The sequence below is a fragment of the Ciona intestinalis genome, chromosome 9, assembly GCF_000224145.3.
Source record: "Ciona intestinalis chromosome 9, KH, whole genome shotgun sequence".
Lineage (NCBI taxonomy): Eukaryota > Metazoa > Chordata > Ascidiacea > Phlebobranchia > Cionidae > Ciona > Ciona intestinalis.
In genome coordinates, this window is record NC_020174.2 from 56,694 (window position 1) to 79,913 (window position 23,220).

Here is a 23,220-nt window from a genome sequence, read left to right on the forward strand (position 1 = left end):
TTGTGATGTCACAACATCAAATGTTGAAGCTTCAATAGAAGATACGTTGCATTGTGACATCATAGATGGATTGGCTTTACTTGACTGTGATTGGTCAAGTAAATCACATGATTCAACATGAACCGACGAATCAGATTGCGCCACATCATCACTGAAACAACAACCACACATGTGAAACATAGAAGTAATATAAATATTTACGTAAGTGACTTACCTATTGCGGAGGTTAACGATTTCGATGCCATTGTTGCTTAATAGAGGTGTTATGACATCATCATGTTGGGGTTGGGGGATTATGACATCATCAGGACATACTTGGGTGATTTTGACATCATCATGTCCTGCTTGAGTGGTTATGACATCATCAGGACATGCTTGGGTGGTTGTAACATTATTATGTGGCGGTCGACTGATTATGACATCATCAGGATGTGATTGAGTGGTTATGACATCATTAGTTTGTGCTTGAGTGGTTATGACATCATCAGAGCATGCTTGAGTGGTTATGATGTCATTAGTTTGTGCTTGAGTGGTTATGACATCATCAGGGCATGCTTGAGTGGTTATGACATCATCAGGACGTGTTTGAGTGGTTATGACATCATCAGGACGTGTTTGAGTGGGTATGACATCATCAGGACGTGCTTGAGTGGTTATGACATCATTAGTTTGTGCTTGAGTGGTTATGACATCATTATGTTGCGTTTGAGTGATTATGACATCATCGGGGCATGCTTGAGTGGTTATGACATCATCAGGTCCTGCTTGATTGGTTCCGTTGAAGAATCCATCAAAATATAGGTTTTGGTTTTGTGCACGAACGGATCGAGCGATAAAACCCGAACCAACATTTATGTTGGACGGGCTCCATGTGGGGGGGAGGGGGCTGGAATGGGGGGGGGGTTAATGGTGTGTGTATGTAGCTAATGTAGGGAGCTGAATCATTGTAAAAGATAAGGTTATAAAACAACAAAGAAAAGGGAATTAGCAGCAAAACAAAAGTTAAAACAAGCTATGGGTACAAACTACTGTGTCAAATAAAATTGTTGTTGCTGAAAATACGTATACAAGTGGAAAGAAAATCATTGTCGATTTATTTAATCTTTATACACATATCGACCCTGTATATTATACAAGGTAAACTAACAATACCTTGTCATTGTTTCCGTTGTGATTGTGTCTTGTTTCTCCTCTGTGACATCACAATCATGAGACCCATTCATTGTTCCGTTTTGTAACGAATAGATTCCAGTGTCGGCTGTGGGAAAATGGGACTTTTACATTACCAGCATTGGTGGGAAGGTTATGTTACAATGCTTTCTATTTATAGGAATTGGAAATGGTTGTTTGTTGAAAATAATTTGGAAACTGTATGACAAACTTACAAAGGGAAAAATGAAAATCAATAGAAAATATCCGCAAAAAATATTTATTCTAAATGGGTGAAGTTTTATCAAGGGCCTGAGATTAGGACCATATTTGGATTTGACCCCAACACACTTAACCCCTCACACACTTACCAGAATCCGCCCTAGGTTGTATAATGGAGGCATGAAAAGGAACCGAACCCCGACGATACTCCGACCCTGAGTTCCTACCACGTTCCAACCATTCAACGCGTTTCATCAAATCCTGGTCGAATGAATCAAGGGAGGGGGAACCTGTTGGGACATGTTATAAGTTGGGACATGTTGTCCATCAAGTTGGGACATGTTGTCCATCAAGTTGGGACATGTTGTCCATCAAGTTGGGACATGTTGTCCATCAAGTTGGCAATTGATGCTAATGTAAATAATAATATATTGGTGAGGTTTCCCAATCCTAGATATTCGTTACCACAGAAATTTAATTACTCGTCTCAATAATCCATAGAATAACAATACTCCTCAATAGAAACATAATTACTCGTCACGCTTGGTTGGTCGAACACATCCTCGTTGTTGGACACGGGTGAGGTCGATCCGAGGTCAAACGAGCTCGTTGACGTGAAGACATCACTTTCTGTTTCTCCACGCCACCTTGTGATGTCATAAACATTGTGTAATATTAATATTATCATCTTATTTATCCTCGCATGGCGGGGCAACAGCAGTCGTTAACACAGGGGTGTTATGTTTCATACACCTTGCGCCCGCTTACAAGTTACCACGTACGTAACTTATTTATCCTAGCACGGTGGGGCAACGACAGTCGTTGTAATATGAGTGTTCTGTTTCATACGTGCCCAATTACCATGCATATATATAATTTATTTAAATACAAATCACTAGGTTAAATGCAGATTTACCACTCACCTATTGCTCCCACTCCTCCCTTTCTCTTTATTATCTTTGCTTCTCTCAGTGCTCACTACATAAAAACAACATCATTGGAAATTCAAAAATAGAAACACCATTAACTTACCTGATAAGTTCTTCAGTCTACTGCCCTCTAGCAGTGGAAAGTGGATTGTAATTGAATCCCGTCTACTCCCATCTTGTGGCTGAGTGTTGAAACCTGGAGCCACCACCGCATGGCAGGAGAGAGCATCTTGTTCACGCTTTACGATTTTCACAGTTTCTTTTCTAATGATATTTAAATAAAGTTACATAACTTATTTATCCTCTTGTAGCATGGTAACGACAGTCTTTGTTCTGTTTCATACACTTCATGTCCGCTTATGAGTTATCAAATTATTTACTATGTTAATTATGACGTCACTTACATGATGACCTTCTTTAAACAACTCCCATTGTCGTTGATTGTTCTATCTGGATGTGAAACAATTGTTACATGACATCACAATATAAACAATCATTTATAAAAAAGTTGGCAATTAAAAATTATTTTAGGGATTCCCGAACACTATTGTAACGTAACAGCCCCACCTGGTGAGGGGGAATAAAACAACCTCCCCGTTGATTGAGCTTCACCAAGTTCGTTCCAAATCTGGAAGATGAAAATATCGGGGATGATTAAAATGTGGGAAGAATATAAAGCAGCTTTTACTAAGATTTATAATTGACCTAACCAGCATTACTTAACACGGGTGTTCCATACACCTCATGCCCACACAAGTGAACACGTATGTAAACTTGCAGGTAAATATTTTTATTTACCTTTGTAGTATTAATTGCTGTTATAAATAATAAAACATCTAAACTACATTTGATTTAACAATTAATTATAAATAATAAATTAAAACTAATCAATCACCTTGCATGTATAACATCCAATATCTTCCGTTGTGACGTCATAGATGATAAGCGTCACGCGCTCACATTGTTTACGTAGCGCAAACTTCCCGGGGGTTTCCCGTAGGGGGGCGTTACGTTCCTGTTTAAACCAACTGACACGTGGTTCAGGTTGCCCTGTGACGTCACAATGCAATGTAGCCACGTGACCGTAACCGCACGTGACGTCTTCCACGTGATTGTAGAAGTACGGCGGCACTGTGAGAATATTGGTTCATTACAATTAACAGCAAAATCATTTGTAAACTTTGGGGCGCGACATATAAACGATCATAGTGGCCATTAGAAAAGAAAATACGTTTTAATTATAATGTATCATACGAAACTCAACCATTTTGTTTATTTCTTTGGATGCGATAGCGAAGAACAAATTAATAAAAATGTACCCACAATACATAGATTAAATTATATTCTCAAATAAAGTTTAACAAAGAAGAACACTGACGTAACAAGAGTGATTATAAGTTTGTAACGTCACACCTGAGTATTGTTCTTGTTTAATTCGATCCAAATATAAAATGTGAATCACGTGACATAAGCGGTCACAATCGGTGAGTAAATTCAGGGTATTCCCCTGGTCGGGTCCCAGGAAATACCCGCGGTTCATTGTGACGTCATTAATAAGTTAATTATAAGGTAAAACATAACCATTGTTACGTTCTAAAATTTTAACAATCAGTTAACACATAACCTAGGAATTCTGGAAGTTAATCGGCGATTGTTTATAAAAGATACGCTTGTGACGTCATACATATAAAACACAACGTTAAAGAGGAAGAAGTGCATGAAATATTTGAATTACACGGACACGCAGAGAATATGGGAAGCTTTCTAAAATACAAAAATTTGATGTAAATCGGTCGACGTTAAATATGACATTATTAATATAGTTTCCATTAAACAACAATTTACACTCATTGAAAAACAACGCGGGGCCAAACACACAAGTTATATTGACGTCATCGATTATCGGTTCGCGACCAAATGAATGAGGACCGCGTTTGGCTCGAACATCCAAAGTAATTTAAAAAGGACAATTTCGAACTTCCTATCAACATATATATCCCCTTATTGAACAAAACATTAACGCAAAGAAGATCAAATTAAATAAAACAACGAAGAGAATGCGATTATCAACGCAAAACAACAGTCGCTACAACAAGCTATGGAAATCACATGTATTACTCTTCGCGATTCGAAGATTATTTTAATATTCCTGTGGTGTCCGACTTATAAATACGAGTCCCTGTATAAGAAGATTGGAATGACAGGCGAAGCGATCATGATATAACAATTGCTATGTAATGAATGAAACTTATGAGACAAACGTAACAGTGGTATAACAATAAAGGTGTGTGACGTAATAATCACGTGACCTACAATTAGGTTTACGTCATGACGAACATTATAGTAGCATAATGTTACTGCACAAATAAACGACAGACAGTGTACTGGTTCGTGAGATAAACGACAAACAGTGTACCGGTTCGTGAGATAAACGACAAACAGTGTACCGGTTCGTGAGATAAACGACAAACAGTGTACTGGTTTGTGGAGTAAACGACAAACAGTGTACTGGTTCGTGAGATAAACGACAAACAGTGTACCGGTGTGTGAAACAAGCAAAGGTAAGAAGACAATTATCGATTATTGACGTCACAGTTGACCTTGACTATATTCATTATCGTTCAACACTAGATACCTCAGGGAATTCTGCGCGTTTTGTGGCGATGGCTGTAACTTGGTGGATAGTAACCTCTTTTACACTGATGATGGACCAAGTTACTGTCTGAATACTAAACTCATGATCAGCAGATGTTTCGAACAGTAACTTGGTGGATAGTAACCTCTTTTACACTGATGATGGACCAAGTTAGTGTCTGGATACTAAACTCATGATCAGCAGATGTTTCGGACAGTAACTTGGTGGATAGTAACCTCTTCTACACTGATGATGGACCAAGTTACTGTCTGGATACTAAACTCATGATCAGCAGATGTTTCGGACAGTAACTTGGTGGATAGTAACCCCTTTTACACTGATGATGGACCAAGTTACTGTCTGAATACTAAACCTACTATTGCAACCATATCCATTCGCTGCACTGCTTATACATTGCTTGCATTATACACGACACCAAATAACAACCGCAAACATCGAGTCGAACCAACATCTACACGTCCACCAACCATTGCAATCACAATTGTCTCTGGTTGTTAACTAACAATTGAATTCTAAAACTTCTTGTTGCTGTGATGATGTCACAATCATCTGTTCGTTACGACATAGTCATATTGTTCCGAAACAGACGCACGCGTTCCAGCAACTGTTACGTCAGAGATAAGACAGATTAAGGTCGGTTGAGGGAATCTGTGACGTCATAATACCCATGAGATGAATTCCGATTGTTACGTTTGAAGTTCAACCATTGTTGCGTGACAGAGGTATAATTGTTAAAAAAGGCATTGTTAATTACGTCACTATCGATGAAAGCAATTATCGCGATTTCATTTCCGTTCTAGAATTAGGTTTTTGTGAGTTAATATTAATTTTTAATAAGTTTATATGACGTAATAATGCTGATTGCAAATCTCCAATTCGCATTGTTGAGAATTAAAGCCAACAATTATGGGTTGGTAGGCACCGAGACACACCGTTAACATTATAACTTGAATGTTGTTTAATTAAATAATTGAATATATTGTTTATAATGTGCAACGGTGGGCATTTTATTAAATAAGTTTTGTCTTTCTGTTTTATCCATAGACCAGTTATAACGACTGTCGTTTCACCGTTCTCGTCTTTTTGCGATGTTGTATAGCAGGTTGGGGTAAGATGGGACAAGATTTTATTCTGTTTTCTCGTCCCTAAATTATTCGAAGTACATGAGATCTAAACTAAAATACTCAAAAAATAGTAACCGTAGGCTCTCGATTTAAAAGACCGTTGTTAATTGTTTAAACACGATCAGGATATTTGGATATTATGTACTAAAGGTGTCCCATCTTACCCCACCCTGCTACATATTACTCAAGTTATTCACTCGTTTTAAAATTATAAACATGAGGAAAATCCTTACTACGTTACAAATCGTAGTTTTGAGCGGGAAATCCCCACATGACGCCATGGTGTACGACGTCATGGATAAATAAAACTTGACAAATTGAACGTCATTTATTATTTGTACGTTTTATGACGACTAGCTGGTGCAATGTGTATAAAGGGGCCGTATATGACCAGCATTAAGCAACCATGTTAATATTCTTTTTCTTCAATATTTATAACTAATGAAACCTTTATTAGGCAAATACCAAACGTTCTGCCTGCCTCATGTTTTCAAATACCCACAAACTCCTTATCTTGGTGGCCTGGGTTATATGTTTAAACGTATAAGAAGAGAAAGTAATATTCATATGAATAAACCTATTTAAACCAGGGGTCTTAGGTTCAAGTCCAAGTCATTGTTAAAAACTAGACAACTTTACCAACTTCCAATAAACTAACTCTTAACATAAAGAAAAACTCACAAAGTTTTGTAAATTTTTTATTTTTTCGAACATGAGAGTATAGGACACACAACAAAAACATAGAAAACATATTTTCCATCAAATCCAATCTCTAGCGCCCTCCATCCCTCTCTGTTATGCAACAAAACTTTGTGAGTTTTCCATTTTATTTTATCAGATGTTTATGTTGCGTACCTTGTATTGTGACACACGATGATGTCATAATGGGTTCTTGTGAGTCAACAATGACTCGGCAAGAATATTTTCCTTCGTCATGCTTGGTTGCCGTGGTTACATGAAGTCCTCGATATCCATCCTCACCACTAGATGGGAGTATACGACCTCCCTCAGTTATTGCTGAGTCATCTAAACAATTATGATGTCATAAACCATTCACAATATGATTATAATGTCATAACCCACCTTTCAACCACTGTACAGCTGGAAGGGGAATCCCGGTGATGTAACAAAACAAATGAATGGATTCTCCTTCATTGACTGTGATGTCACAAAGCTCCATTGTAAACGATGGTTCTGTAATAAAAGTTCAAATTAAAACTTTACAACAAATCATATAAAATTTACTGTTTTTAAAAGTTACCACGTTTGTAACTTATTTATCCTCACATAGCGGGGCAACGACATTTGTTATAACACGGGTGTTTTGTTTCATACACCTCGTGCCCGCTTATAAGTTACCACGTATGTAACTTTGCAGGCCAACACATACACAACCCGCCACCTTGATAGCTTCCATGCTTAGCCACCCCCACCACCCTCTCTATCTCGCGCATCCAAGCCTTCTTAGACGAACTTGTCCTCGTTTGTAACCTCATGCTCCACAATGCAACACCCAATCTATCGGTTGATGACTTAATAATAAAGCTTCTGATGTCACAATGGTCATCGTCCAACATAATGCTGTCCGTCTGTTAAGAAATATTAGAAAACCAATTATAGCAACTTGGTAACTTGTTTCAACGAAATAAATGTTTAATTTGAAGCACATTGCATGAGGGTACTTAGGCACAGAATTACTAATCAAATATTGGAGTAAAACTTTGTAATGTTCTGGTTATCACTATTATCACCCTTTCTTTCAAATAAACTGCCACCCTTAAACTGCATTGTTGAGCATAATAAGCTTAATGTGTGGAACCCCAACCTCAACAAACCTTATGCATTTGTTCAAACACAGAGTCATCGTTTTCACTTCTCCTTAACATTTTTTGAATTTTTGTAACAATCAAATAATGCTGGAACAAAAACAATCTTCGTTGTCGAGATTTACGTCCGCTCTCTTCTGACAACAAGTGGAAAATACCTGAAACATTTCCGCAAATAACATAAGTTGTATTTAACAGGTGAATTAAATTATTTCTATTACATACTATTGAAGTCTTACAGTGAGGCACGCAATGTGTACTAGGCCAGAGTTGGTCCATTACCCCAACATTGTATATGTATATTATATTCTATATGGGTGAGGTTCTACAGTGAGGCACGCCATGGGACCTGGGATTTAGATCAGAGTTGGTCCATTACCCCAACACCCAGTTAATTACCGCATGAGGGAAAATTGCCAAATAAACAAGGCAAGGAACCCACCTTCCTTAATAAGCTTTCCGAACCCCGATATATCGGATGGTTTCCCCCGCACCCCTCCCCACACCCGGGTCATGTTTGCCTTATATGGAACGTCCGACAACATGTGGATGGCGGCCTCTAGTGGTCGGGTGGTGGAGATGTCGCTACTGACGAGGAGTTTCTGTGAAAATAATCAAGTTATGACATCATCAACCACCTATGACATCATCATGACATCATACCTTAAGATAATACTGATACAGCACAAGTTGTTGCGACGGTTCATGCGTGACTTCTGTCATATCGATATCGACCAACCGCGACAACTCCCGCAAACCCATTGTGATGTCATCGTTCTCCTTGATTAATCGAGCGGAACCAAACGTGTTGATCACATGACTAAGATGGAGTTCCTGTGATGTCATAATCAACAAAGTAATTATTTGTATTTGATGTTGCCGGGTATGTTGTAAATGGAAAACAAATCTTTTTTTAGTTTTTATCTTGGAGATTCAACATTTCTGTGCTCTATTCAAGTTGTCGCTTCAGATTATGGTCTTGTCCAAATACCCACAAATAAAGAAAAATCAAAAGCAGCCAAATTTACCAACACATTATGATTTAAGAAACATCATTATGACATCACACACACACCTCAAACTTGGAAGATAGTTGTAGAAACAGATGAGGAAGCGAAGATGGGTCGGATATCTTGGTTAGTTCGGGGAGAAGAATGCTGGTTGATGAAATAATTACGTTTGTGTTACAAAGGTGGTAAGTTGGGTGTATGGAACAGAACAACCCGATTGTTAAAGAATAAATAAGTGAAATTCATTCAGTTGAAATTCCTAAATTGTCAGAAATCTGAATTTTAAAAAACATAAAAAACAATTTATGTTTTCTTTATTTAAATTTAAACATCTGTAATTTTAAAACAATCATAATGACATCACAATCGTACCACGAATGGAATTGTTCGATTCCTCCCAAATCTCCGATTATGACATGACAATGGTGGTCAATAGCTTCAGGGAGGCTTGGTGAGTTGTTTATGACGTAACAAACACGTCGAAGTCGGTTAATGAAACTAACTTCTTCATGAATCAAAGAAGCCACGAGGTTCCTGGGGTTAATTGGGATGCTGTATTGTGGGGTGGGGGAAGACGGGACGTCTTTAGCACAAAACATACAAATATCCTGATCGCGTTTTAAACAAATAACAACGGTCTATGGGAAGCTTTATTACTCTTTTATTTTTTTGTTTACTGCCAAACCAAACACCAAAATAAAAAGGTGTCCCATCTTACCCCATCCTACTATATTGTTAAAGTTAACAAACGTAAATATTATTGTTACAGTTTATTAAATATTAGGTTGAGCTTGGTTTATTTAATTTTCAGCAAGACAGCATTAGGATATAACACAGTTAATGTCATATCTTTTATAATGGAAATCAAAATTGTGTTTATTCGTATCCTTTATCACAGGCAATAAAGTAAATCTTAACAAAAGTCAGGTAAAAACAGATATGTTTTAAATACAATAATATATTTAGGTTTTTACTTTTTCTTGTCTTTCGTCAGTTTGTCACCAAATTTCCACTTTGGTGATGTCATCAGTGATGATGTCACTAACAATAGATCGTTTGGGATTTGAAGTTGTTGTTCCGGTTCACTGACTTCCTGGGTGAACGAGAACTTGTGAGCGGATCGTTGGCTGGTCCCTCCACTAGAGGGAGCAGGGGAGGGAGTGAAGAGACGAGAGGAAAGATACATCGGGTCAACAAAGCCAGTTCTGTGGGGGGGGAAAGGTTGATTATTCTTGGCATGGGTGTGTAAGGAGTTGTAACACCGGTGTTCTGTTTCATGCACCAGTGGTTGATTAAAGGAACTTTTCTCATACAAAAATTAGTTTCGAAAAAGTTTTTATAAAAATGTGCATAACTAAACAAACTGGTTATATATTATTGGCTGGATATAAAAAGGATTATAATGACAAATTCAACAATGAAGCCAACGGAGTAACTTAATACATTGATCATTCCAAACCTTGATGGTTGATGTTTAGTAGGTTTTGTGCGAACCATCCATTCCTTATTAGTGGTGGTATCCATAACTTCAACTGCTTGCCCGGGTTTTAATTGGAACGCTTCATCTCCTGACACCGAGCCAACCACAGATGTTACCGCGTAATATACATCGGGGGTCTGTGGATGAAACGCATTACAAGTTATTAGAAGGGTTAAAATCACTTGCTACTATTGTCGACGTTTATGTTCTTAAGCCATAGTAAGACACAATCAGTTTAAAACACTGTAACAAATATATTTTAACTCACCTTTCAGCGACAACCAATCTAACTTAATTCGCAAAACTTTAGACATTATTATCTAAACAAATTTTCCTAAAACGTCATAAAATGTAAAATTACTTATTCTTTATAAACAACTGGTAAATATTCATAACAATTGCTGGCAACCTATCAACTGCATATCATGGCAACTTCTACCCATTTGAAGGTGTATTTAACATTGGTATGCAAACTAACTGCCTGAACTGTTTTAAATGTAGCAGCGTGTCGCAACAGGACCTCACCTCTATAGAACAGTTCACTCACAACCATCTACCAACCAAAGCTACATTCTGATATCAAGCAACAAAGAGAATGTTTACAAACAATCCTATCAACCTATCTAAACCACAACTATGTCATCACAATCTAACAGCTGTTACATCACAATCACCATGGATGAGGTGACAATCACTGTTGTCAACACTTCAAGTTATCATTCAATCATACCGTGTATGTTAAACTTAAATGTTCTGGTGTTTTACAGTCAATTGACTAATTACTAGCTTATTAAATGTAGGGGGCAACGACAGTCATTATACCGCAGATGGTCTGTTTGATAAACCTTGTGCCAGCTTACTAGTTACCACGTATGTAAGTAGGATTGTTTTCAATCAGAAATGTCGAACCAATAATAATTGAATATTTCCCAATCTTTCACCAGAATAATTGACACATATTTTACTGAAAGCACCTTCTGCATTGCAGGAACACTGGCCACAGCAACATAATCTTAATAGTATTCACTCCCCACCTGGTTAAACGAAGCAAAACTTTCAGATTCCGAACTTGAATCTGAAAACATGTCGGTTGTTTGTGGGCGGGAGGTACGTTTGGTGACGATGCTTCGGTATTTTGGTTTCGAGGAAAATAAGTTGGCAGATGAGTCACTGATGACATCATCGGTGACATCATCTGTGACATCATCAGTGACATCACTACTATCATAAGTTTCACGAAGCACCACGCTCTCCAACACATGGATCTTCAAAGGTTTTGCAAATCCTAAAAAATATTTTTATTTGTTTTGTTTAAAAAAACAATAACATCATAATACAGGAAAAATAAGTAGTGACAAAACACTGAACGTTATAATTATGCGTTGACAAGTTCTTTACAGAGTTTCAGCATCGGCCATGTTTGATTTAAAATGTTAGTTTTATTTAAGTTTGATGTTTGGCAAACAGGTCCAGAATACACAAGCATAAAAACTAACATTAATATCAGCGCCCCTACCTCCAGCACTAGGTTTATTTTCCTCTATGATGTCATAATGGGGTAGTGTGACATAAGCAGGCTCCGGTGGCTGAATCGACCAATTGTAACCAACCTCACTAGTGGGTGCTAGAGAAAAAGAGACGTCATCGTCGCTAAAAACGTCGTTGGGGGAACCATTGTCGGCCATCTTGAAAAAGAATTGAAATAAAAATGCAAATAATTTTATGAAAGATTTTAAAGCAAACTATACTCATTTGTGTTTTGTTACCAAACAAATACTAAACAACAACCCAACTTACTTGTTCCAATACATCCTGTTCATCTTCATGTAATTGTGATGTCATCATGACATCATCATCCTCGTCATCATGGAAAACTTGTAATATTGCTGAGCAAGCGCTTTGTCCGAAGTTATTACGAGCTTGACACGAGTACAATCCCGCATCGTTCATTGTGATGTCATGGATCGTTAACTCACATTCAACCCGACCATCGCTTCTGTGATGTCATAATGATAATGTTATTAAGATGGGAACTGGTAGCACATAATATAACATTTGTAATAATCTTGTTTTCCACAATTAACAGTGTTAGAGAATCATAAAGATACTGGTATGAAACTCAGTAAATATTTTTTGTTGAGTAACAAATGGTAATATAAAGGACACAGAAAAATGAACCATTTTACCTCAACCTATTATATTTATGTTTTACCTGAGCATTGAATTGATTTCTATATTAGGGGAATCCCCCGTCAGCATCCTCACTTCTTCATTATGGCCTTCCCTGCTCCACCTTACCAATGGGTGGGGTGAACCTGGAGGGGGTGGAGGGGTTTAGGGGTAACCATTGTCACTCACATTAAGGGGGGGTGATATACAAAATGCACTATGTTGCGTTAAATTACTAAAGATTTCTGCAGTTGATGGTATTATGTAGTGATTGACGCAAATGTGACAAAAATGTTTGAATAAAAAGTATGAAATAACATGAACTGCATTTATCTTTTTGAATACAGATCAGATAAATTAAAACAACAAAGAGAAAAGAATTAGCAGCAAAACGAAAGTCGTTAAAACATGCTACAGGTTAAACTACTTACGACAAATGTCAAATAAAAGTCTTGCTGCTAAACTATGAAAATATAAATATCCCAACACACCTGATACAACACATGCAAACACGATGTTATCTCCAACAAAAGCTCGCTGGTTGTGTAAGCCTTCAGTGAACCCTGGACCCACACCTTCACTATGTGAGTGGTAGCCTCTGTGATAAACAATGATGATAAAGGTAAGTGTGAGGTCTTTAGTAAGGCACACCTTGGACCTGGGATGTAGGTCTATTACCCCAACACCCAGGGTGCTACCATCTAGACCCCACTGGAGCAGTTTATAGTCGCTCAATAATAGAAATTCCATTCAATAAGATGAGGTCTTCAGTGAGGCACACCTTGGACCTGGGATGTAGGTCCCAACATCCAGGGTGCTACCATCTAGAACCCACTGCGGCAGTTTATAGACACTTGAATAGACACTACACTATACAACACTTACATACCTCAGAACACCAATGACTTCATCACCACCTGAAGGTTTTACTTTTGAAACATCTTGCTCGGGATTTCGTTGATCTGCTGTTGCTTTGGTCAAATCTATTATTGTAAAATAAAATTAAAATACTCAAATTCTAGCAGATGTTTCACTTGGTTCATCAAGAGTTTAAAGAGAGCTGGGTAGTCCACACTTGTGCACATAAATCAAAGCACAGCCAGTTCAGCTCTAAATAAGTTTAACCCCCAAACCTTCTTCCTCAATGATGGGAAAGTCCTTAAACATCCTTTCCATCTTTTCATCCGTTGTTTCCTGAGGAAGTTGGATCTCTGGGATGACCTCATCACTCCTAAGAATAGATGAGAAGACCTCGGTCGTCTTCGTTGTGATCCTGTCCCCGGTCTTCCCATCCACGATGATGGTGGTGATGGTTTCACTCACAGGAAGGTGGGTGACGATGCAGATGGGAGGATCAGAAGCAACATCCAAACTTTAAATATAATGAATTAAAAAGAGTATTGCTGTTACTATAGACTACAAAGCAAAACCACACGCTCGCAATATAAATAGTAAAACCTAAACTAAGTTGACCGAAACCAGAACTGAAGTTATTGTTAATATGGGGAGTTAGCGAGAAAAGTTGGATTCTATCTTTCATGCAAAAAGTTTGCATTTTTCTCAATAAATTGCTACAATATAAACTAACTACACAAAGTAACAAGATAACTTACATATCGTCGACAACTTGAGCATTTTCATAACTTTCTATTGTAACAGCAGATTCATTGGCCGTTTCGTAAGCATCCGAGAACATAGAGATCAAACTTTGACGTTTTTTCAAATCATCAACGTCAGAATTTTCACCAAAACATCTGAAAATAAATTAAGTTAAAAATTTTCCAATATTTTGATAATAAAAAAAGTAACTAACCCTTTTGTACTTTCTTCAATGAATGAAACTATCTTTTGTTGATTTGTTTCCATTTCAACTTGTTGATCTTCACAGGTCCCATGATCTTTAGCATCTTGATGAAATGATAATGGAAGCGGGGATGGATTCCTTGAATGAACCTCACGAAGATGACTGACGAGATCACTATCAGCTTCTTGTTGTTGTTTTTCGATATAAACCTGTTGCGGTTTCTCTTTTCTTTCCTCACCAACATGTTGATCCCAAATTTTCTCATAAGTTTTGATATTTTCATCCAAAGACTTTGAAGAAGAGCATCTCCTCACAAAGCTTTCCACATCTTGATGAGTTTCATCATCAACATGAACCTCATCAACTTCTTCCATCAGATCTTTAGCATCTTGATGAGATGAAGTTAGAAGCGGGGATGGATTCCTTGAATGAACTTCACGAAGATGACTGACAAGATCACACGCATCACTTGCTGTATCTTTTAACAAAGTTTCATCTAAAGTTAGTTCAACAAAATGTTCATTATCTTCAGTGAGTTCTTCATCATCATCAATCATGTTTGTAACATTCAGTTCTTCATTATTAAGATGTTCACTTTGAGATAAAAAACTCACTAGAGATTCTTCATTCCTTGAGTCTTTGGAGCCCCTTTCCACATAATGTTCATCAACCTTGAACTGATGGTCTTTAACATCTTGATGAGATGAAAATGGGAGCGGGGATGGATTCCTTGAATGAACCTCACGAAGGTGACTGACAAGATCAACATCAACCTCGTCTTGTTCATCTCCACTAACGTGTTGATCCCAAATTTTCTCATATGTTTTGATATTTTCATCCAAAGATTTAGAAATGCCTCTCCTCACGAAGCTTTCCACATCTTGATGAGTTTCATCATCAACTTCATCCATCAAATCTTTAGCATCTTGATGAGATGAAGTTGGAAGCGGGGATGGATTCCTTGAATGAACCTCACGAAGATGACTGACAAGATCACATGCATCACTTGCTGTATCTTTCAACGAAGTTTCAACTGATACATCCAAGACATCATTATCGGCTTCCCATTGCTGTTGTTCTTCATCATAAACTTCTAGTTGACCTTGTTCTTGCTTTTCATCATTATCTTGTTGATCCTTCCCTGTCCATGTATCTTCATCAACCTTGAATTGATGATCTTTAGCATCTTGATAAGATGAAAATGGGAGCGGGGATGGATTCCTTGAATGAACCTCACGAAGATGACTGACGAGATCACCTGCGTCACCTGCATCACTTGTTATATCTTTCAATAAAGTTTCACCTAATATACCACATACTTCATTATCAACAACATCTTTACTGAGATCATCATCATAATGCACTTCTTCAATGTTTGTGCCTACATCCTGTTCTTCTTTATAAAGTTGTTCACTTTGTAATGAAATATTTACAGCAAACTCTTCTCCAAATGAAGTTGAAAGTGGGGATGGATTCCTTGAATGAACTTCACGAAGATGACTGACAAGATCACCATCAGCTTCTTGTTGTTGTTTTTCAATATAAACCTGTTGCAGTTTCTCTTCTCTTTCCTCATCAACATGTTGATCCCAAATTTCCTGATATATTTTAACATTTTCATTCAAAGGCTCTGAAGAGCATCTCCTCACAAAGCTTTCCACATCTTGATGAGTTTCATCATCAACATGAACCTCATCAATTTTTTCCATCAAATCTTTACCTTCTTGATGAGATGAAGTTGGAAGCGGGGATGGATTCTTTGAATGAACTTCACGAAGATGACTGACAAGATCACCATCAACTTTAACTTGTTGTTGTTCTTCATAAATGTCTTGTTGTCGTTGTCCGTGTTGTTGTTCTTCTTCACTATACACTTCTTGTTCTTGACGTTCACTTTCCATCAAACTTTGTTTAAACATTCCACTTTCCCCTGCAGTGTTGCCATTAATATTATCATCATTTATTGATAACTTTGAAGAGCTTGAAACACTGGTTTCGCTTGACATTTCTATGATGGGGGATAGTTTTGTTCTCGAATCAGGGGATCCCCCACTTTCGGAACTACTTTTCTTTATAATATCGACCTCAGCGAATGTGCTGATGACGTCACCCATGACATCACAAGTGACATGGCACGAATACATTCCAGCGTTCGTTTCGTCACAATCGGAGATAAATAGAGATTTTTCTTGGCCTTCCGAACGGAAACAAACCTTGGAATCCTGGAAACAGTTCTAGATTTAGACAAATAGGTTTTGTTCAGGACAATATTCAGACACATTCATTAATAAAATGCATATCATAATAATTTATTGTTATTAACAATGCACCTGTTCCAGGACATCCCCATCTTTCTTCCAAGTGACTTCAATACACTCCCGTGACACCATACACGTGATTATGACATCATCATTACGTCGATATATAACACTCAAGTCACGAATGAATCTGATCGGTTCTGGTTGAACGAACACTCTGCATGAGGTGGAAACATCTCCAATTTCACATCTGTGTGGTCAAAAGATTGTTAGGAAATAAAATACAGATTACGGGCCAGTTGTTAAAACAGCCCTACAGGTAACAAAATATTTACAATAGTTGGATAAACAAAGCGTGGTCGCTACAGTTGGAAAATAACTCCATAGAGAAACAACGAACCGTTTATGTTTAATTAGACCCAAGTTAAACTCATAATTGGTTAAACAGATATGCATAAAGATTAAATATAGCAGTGATAAACTTGGTTGCACTATAGAAAAAGTTTTGAACAACACACTTGTATATTCCACTGTCATTACAAGTTGATTGTTCTATAAAAAGCTCCCTTGTTACATCATAGGAGTAAAATGAGGTTCGATTGTCTTCTTCTATGATGTCATCATCTCTCGTCCACTTAGCTTCGAAGCAAGAATCACGAGACAGCTGAAATCATGACATTAGAATAAACAAATATATCATCATTAAAGATGACGACACCATAATAAACAATGATGACATCACAGAGACAACTATGACCTCACCTCATACCATAATTCAACCACCCCACCCTCCATTATACGAAGGTTTTGTAGTTCAGTGTTGAAGTGGAGTTGAGGTTGTGGGGTAAAGACCCCGTTGATATTGAAGTATTCACCCACACCATGCTCGTTGATGGCGGCCACACGGAACCTGTTGATAATGATAATGTGAAGTGAACGAACTTATGAGGTACAACGTATGTAACTTTATGGGTGAGTGTGTTTATATAAACTGACAATCTATTAGTGACCACTGGGTTGAAGCAACTGTCAGTGTTTTTCACAAAGACAACAAGATACGCACATTAGTAGCATTATGAAACCTCTGTCTTACCACTTGTGCCACAGCTACAAGTGATGTAACATAATCAACACAAATAACTCACATATGAGCTGTTCCAATTGGGAGTTGTTGGATTACTTTGGCAACGCATGTGTCATCATCACTTGATGACATCATCTCAAATATGACATCACTCCACTGATCTTCAGTTCGAGATTGAACCGAGTAACCGACAACCCCGTCATTGTTCAATGGTTTTGCCCACTTCAGTGTTACAAATTGTTCGGAATCAACCATTTTAGCGCGGGGTGGTGGGTCAGGGGTGTTCAGCACCGATATCTTGCAACTAACGATTATAATAAATATTGTTATTTGATAATAATTGTCATCACCCAAATATATAATGACACTATTATGACGGTATGCTATACGTGTGCTAGTGTCTTGACATTACCCTAAGGTACTTTAACAGGTTGAGCTCTACAAGATTTACAAAATAGCAGACTCGCATAAGTTTGTTAAACATGAACCACTTACCTCATGCTTACGTTCCTACATTTCATTGAAATAATCCTCCCGTCCCAACTTCTATTCACGCTAATCATGTCTAATGATGTGGATGATTGTGATGTAATGATGGTGATGTCATGCTTGTTTGCTGTGATGTCATCGATGATGACATCATCAATATACCATGTGACATCATCAGAGTTGACGTTTGATGACATCACACACGGCAGATGAAGATATTTCCCTGCATTCAATATGTTATAAAACCAAGTTATTTACGCTATATAAACCTCATACCTTCCACAACAGACTTAACATCTGGGATCGCTGAGACCACATCAAGCTTCCACCTAACTACGCGCAGAACGCACTTTGTTTCACACAACTTCGGCACAAGACATGAATATACTCCGCTGTCATTGGTTGACGGTTGAATTACTTTCAACCAATGGGAACGCTCGTCACGCCCCATTGAATAACGATCACATGACTAAACACAAAGTGGTTTATTTGAATGTAACTTATTTATCACCGCGTGCAAGGGCAACGACAGTTGTTATAACACAGGTTTATGTAACTTTGTGGGTGATTGTTTTTTTTGTAGGGCTGACAATCTATACAACCCATTAGTGACCACTGGGTTGAAGCAATTTCCATTAAGTGTCTTGCCCAAGGACACATACACACACAATAGCCTCGAGAAAAGCACAGCCATTTATGACTTATGTTAAATTTCACCTTGATCTCGTTAAAATCTCGTTTCCAAATGACATCATCAACTATTCTTGAAAACTGACATGTCATCAGTATGACATCATCAGTGTCGTAGACTGTGATGTCATCCAACTCTTTAGTGACATCTACTGGAAGTGGTTTCACCAAAACCTGGAAAATATTTGGATTTTTAAAACAATTATGAAAATAAATGAGAAAGTGGTAACAATGTTCGTATCACACCCTTAATAAATAGTTCACGAAATACTTGACACACAATAGCACTTACCAAACAATAAACGTGTGTATATAAACATAACCCACCTCAGCTGATGATAATGTCTTGTCCATATATGTGAGTGAATATCTTCCACTCATGGAGGATGTTGCTCCATCCAATGTTAATCTGTATCTCACTTCATCTTCATCCTGTAATAAACAATGTTGTTGGTTTGGAATTTCTTTGATAAACCATGTTGTTAGTCTATAAATGGGTAAAGTTATATAATGAGAAACATCAGGAGACCAAGTATGTAGGCAGGAATTCAACACAACCAGTATTATCTATATGGGGGTACTAAGGCAAGACCTGCTATGGACCCATTTAGGGTTGTATGTTATTCAAATGCATTTTCACAAATACAACCTGTTAAGTTATAATTGTTTTAGTTCCTATTGTATCTAAGTTGTTTGTGTGGTGCCCCTCACCAATCATGTGCATTATGTTCTGCCTCAGTGATTTTGCCTTCTTCCTTTTTCTGTCTTGCCTCCTGTCTGACCTTGTTGGTCATTCCTTTTAAACATGTGCTTAACTACTGACTTAACACAACCAACAGTGAGCTTTGAACCCAAGATCCCCAGTAACAAGACACTTTCACCTGAATAACATCAGATGATGCATTGACCAATGAGAAGCCATCTTTTAACCATGTGACCACGACGACAGGAAGTGACACGGTACACTCCAACATTAAGGTGTTGCCCTCGAAACACTGGGTATCATGGAGGGGAAGGATGATCTCGAATCGAGGTTCGATAACAGTGAGGTCGGATGATGTCCTGTGACAATCAATTAACATTGATTAATAGAGGACAATACTCCTGTTTTCATCTTCGCGTGAAAGGAAAATGCTATAGGTTATAACACGGATGTTCTGTATCATAAACTTTGTACCCGCCTAGTTGCAGTAAGCAAAACTCGGACCACTGGGTTTATCGAATTGTCCTTAAGCCAAAAGATAAACACACGACAACATGGTCAAAACTATCTTCAGGTAACAGAGCACATCTTTAGCAAAATAAGCATCAAATGTAAATATGCCGACTCACCTTCTGTTTTTGTAGCGACACGAATAATTAGCTTCGTCATAATACCTAACGTTGCTGACTCGTAATGTGTGTTTGCATCCATCGCTGGTGACTTGGAACTTATCGGAGGTTTCGACGATTTCATCATCGACGAACCATATCGCCTGTGGATGAAAGTTATCAATGTAAGGATAGTTGATACTCATTATAGATGTCAAGCAAAATCTAATTGAAGAAAAAGCCGTGCTGCTAAACCCACGATACAATATAAGTAACTCATGATGAGTAGTTTCTAAATAAACAAGTTAGGATGTTGTTGGAAAAAAAGTTTGAGTAAAGACACTTTACACTAAATTACATTACAAACAAAACTGTTTAACATGCGGAAAATAAGCCTGGTGGGAATAACAGCAACAGTAGAAGTAAAGCCATAAATAGAATGAACTCACGGGAACATCAGGTTTGGAGAAGAAACATTGGAACGTTACATCGTTTCCCTCTCTTACTGTCATGTCAGATAACCTCCGTTCAATTGCCACGGGTCGTTCACGCACGTTCAACATACATGATGTCACAATGTTCTTGTCAACTTTATACGTGACAACACACGATTGCTGCACGTCACGCAATAGTAACGACTTCTTTTCATTTTCGATTATTATTTCAATCTGAAAAATAGTGATGTCATTTTTTGATTACATCATAAGCTTTCACATTTTATTTATAGACAAAACCCTCATAAGTGCTTGATTATATACTCCTAAATTGTAAATCTTATATTTATAATTAGACAAACAACCATGAAGGCGGCAGTGACAAGTTTTAAACCCTTATCTTCTGGACTAGAGGCAGACTTGCAAACCCTGGCAACAGTGCTTTGGGTACGATATAAAATATTTTTGAAATTTAATAAAAACCGTCTACATGCACTTACTGATTGGGTTGGTTTAACAACTTGGCTGTCAATCATCCATTCACCTTCCACCTCGGATGAGGATAACATTATAATGAACATCGCATCGTCACCAATGTATTTACGAACGTCGGATAATCCATCAATGATGTAAACAGGGGGGACTGTAGATCAAGTAAGAATCAGTTAAAAATAAAGAATTCCCCCTTAGGTTAAAACACATATTTTCATGCATTTGGGTGGGATGGCATTTTCTGAATCTGGAAACAAACATTCTATGAGCGCATTTTTAAGCTTTGGTAGAAAAAATAGCAGAAACAGATACTAATACCCGTATCATGTATTAAGGTATGGTACACAACTACATTTTGTTCGGTCTGGGTACAAACATGTGATATCCATATGGAAACACTTTTCATGGTTGTATTAGATAAGCAATACTTACTTTTAACAAACAATTCACATGAAGTTTTCGTTCCATCTTCACTCATACAGGTATATGTAGCTTCATGATGCATGGATACACGGGGTATGGTTAACCTACGTACAACTCCTTCGATATGGAACTCATAATTATCATCACATGAGTTTATCTGGAAAGTAAAATACATTTAAACTCATGGTTGCCGGGTTCAAATCCCAGTGCTAACGTTGCTGAAATTATCAGCAGCGTATCTTTGTGCAAGACACTTAACGTGCATTGTTCCGACCCAGCGGAGTGTGATGGGTTGTCCAAATTAACATTCATATCTTGTGCAGCAAACTTTGCACAGAAATAAACTCAACAGCGAGCATGAGGTGTCCACAATATTCAATAAAATTTTGCTTTACATAATCATAACTAATTCCATATTATCACATAATAGTAAAGAGAAAGACCCCGATAGTCAACGCATGTGACAACCTTTGGTAATTGACACATATACAAGACAACCCCTTATTAATCCAATCTATGACATCACAATCACCTTTGTTTCGTTTCTATACCACATGACAACAGCAGAAGCGTCTGTGACCTCACAAACAAGCTCGACCTGATCTTTAATTTCGACCACTAGGTCGCGCAAGTTCCTTGAGAAGCGAACAGGAAGTTCTAAAATAGAAATCATATATAGTGCCATAAAAATAATATAAACATAACGATAGTAACCTTATGTTTGACAAAATACATATTCATAGAAATCATATTAACACATAATGAAAAGCGTTGTTATGACAACTGTGACATAAATTCCAAGGCACCCTAGCCTACCTCACCCATGTAAACATCTACACATTAGTCACCAATAAGAACATCTCATATAAATAGGAACAGTATTGAAGCATTTAAATAAAGGACAATAGAAACATTGTACAAACTTTTAACATGCAGCGATGCTTGGTCGACCAACTCACAATCGACCACCAACTTCAAGTCCCCACTATCGTTGGTTGCGCTCGTCCAAATAGAAATCTCATAAACACAACCATCCGATGTTATCTCACATCTGGGAATTAAATGATGTTGGATTATTCTATACAAAGTGGGTGAGGTCCTCGTCAGAAACTTAGGCCAATATATATATGACTAAATGTTACTATTTATCCACATATCGTAAATTCACAAAGCAACCTGATGTTTCTTCAAACATTTTACCTGTTTCCTGGTTTCAATATTTTAAGGTTTTTCATCCAAACAACAGGAACGTTCGGTCGATTAAGTTTCACTTTAAACTTGGCGGTTTCACCCTCGGTAACTACGATATCCGACATGCTTTCAACCAATGTTAACTTGGGTTCTGTAAGCACAATGCGAGGGAAAGTTAAATTGTAATTAGATGTTTCCTAAACTTATGTTTAAATCACCCCTGATCATCTAAATCTGTTTGCAGCACACCAAAAAAATATTATTTTACACACTCATTTTAGAAACATTGGGAATCTTGACATGAGAACTTTTTGGGCTCCTACACCCATGATGCTACAACCCATTAGTGATTGCTGGGTTGTGAAGCAATGTCCGTTAAATGTCATGCCCAAGGACACGTAAGTATATCAGTACCGAGAATTGAACCCGGTACCTTTGGTAACAATGCAAGCACCTAACTCCTGTGTAGAGAAAATACA

General features: G+C 37.6%; 1 protein-coding gene across 1 annotated transcript in view; it reads right to left on the reverse strand.

The window, feature by feature from the left end:
• The window catches only part of LOC100182400 (obscurin), a 55,372-nt gene that overhangs the window by 20,453 nt on the left and 11,699 nt on the right, over positions 1-23,220 (reverse strand). The window contains exons 30-75 of the mRNA XM_026836041.1: positions 22,751-22,892; positions 22,474-22,601; positions 22,083-22,207; positions 21,560-21,707; positions 21,136-21,278; positions 20,651-20,869; positions 20,223-20,365; positions 19,772-19,952; positions 19,218-19,322; positions 18,918-19,064; positions 18,477-18,669; positions 18,207-18,423; positions 17,773-18,015; positions 17,390-17,537; positions 17,146-17,291; positions 16,700-16,877; positions 14,379-16,591; positions 14,179-14,319; positions 13,699-13,937; positions 13,455-13,548; positions 13,057-13,163; positions 12,609-12,711; positions 12,194-12,392; positions 11,913-12,081; positions 11,431-11,681; positions 10,376-10,533; positions 9,891-10,121; positions 9,289-9,450; positions 8,982-9,063; positions 8,570-8,740; positions 8,349-8,508; positions 7,916-8,064; positions 7,483-7,669; positions 7,164-7,274; positions 6,936-7,106; positions 3,196-3,431; positions 2,868-2,928; positions 2,705-2,750; positions 2,404-2,564; positions 2,295-2,349; positions 1,906-2,018; positions 1,735-1,782; positions 1,521-1,673; positions 1,153-1,258; positions 215-886; positions 1-151 (exon numbers count right to left, since the gene is read on the reverse strand). The exon at positions 1-151 is cut by the window's left edge and continues 424 nt beyond it. Coding sequence (XP_026691842.1) covers positions 1-151; positions 215-886; positions 1,153-1,258; positions 1,521-1,673; positions 1,735-1,782; positions 1,906-2,018; positions 2,295-2,349; positions 2,404-2,564; positions 2,705-2,750; positions 2,868-2,928; positions 3,196-3,431; positions 6,936-7,106; positions 7,164-7,274; positions 7,483-7,669; positions 7,916-8,064; positions 8,349-8,508; positions 8,570-8,740; positions 8,982-9,063; positions 9,289-9,450; positions 9,891-10,121; positions 10,376-10,533; positions 11,431-11,681; positions 11,913-12,081; positions 12,194-12,392; positions 12,609-12,711; positions 13,057-13,163; positions 13,455-13,548; positions 13,699-13,937; positions 14,179-14,319; positions 14,379-16,591; positions 16,700-16,877; positions 17,146-17,291; positions 17,390-17,537; positions 17,773-18,015; positions 18,207-18,423; positions 18,477-18,669; positions 18,918-19,064; positions 19,218-19,322; positions 19,772-19,952; positions 20,223-20,365; positions 20,651-20,869; positions 21,136-21,278; positions 21,560-21,707; positions 22,083-22,207; positions 22,474-22,601; positions 22,751-22,892 — 9,506 coding nt within the window. The remainder of the gene's footprint in view (positions 152-214; positions 887-1,152; positions 1,259-1,520; positions 1,674-1,734; positions 1,783-1,905; positions 2,019-2,294; positions 2,350-2,403; positions 2,565-2,704; positions 2,751-2,867; positions 2,929-3,195; positions 3,432-6,935; positions 7,107-7,163; positions 7,275-7,482; positions 7,670-7,915; positions 8,065-8,348; positions 8,509-8,569; positions 8,741-8,981; positions 9,064-9,288; positions 9,451-9,890; positions 10,122-10,375; positions 10,534-11,430; positions 11,682-11,912; positions 12,082-12,193; positions 12,393-12,608; positions 12,712-13,056; positions 13,164-13,454; positions 13,549-13,698; positions 13,938-14,178; positions 14,320-14,378; positions 16,592-16,699; positions 16,878-17,145; positions 17,292-17,389; positions 17,538-17,772; positions 18,016-18,206; positions 18,424-18,476; positions 18,670-18,917; positions 19,065-19,217; positions 19,323-19,771; positions 19,953-20,222; positions 20,366-20,650; positions 20,870-21,135; positions 21,279-21,559; positions 21,708-22,082; positions 22,208-22,473; positions 22,602-22,750; positions 22,893-23,220) is intronic.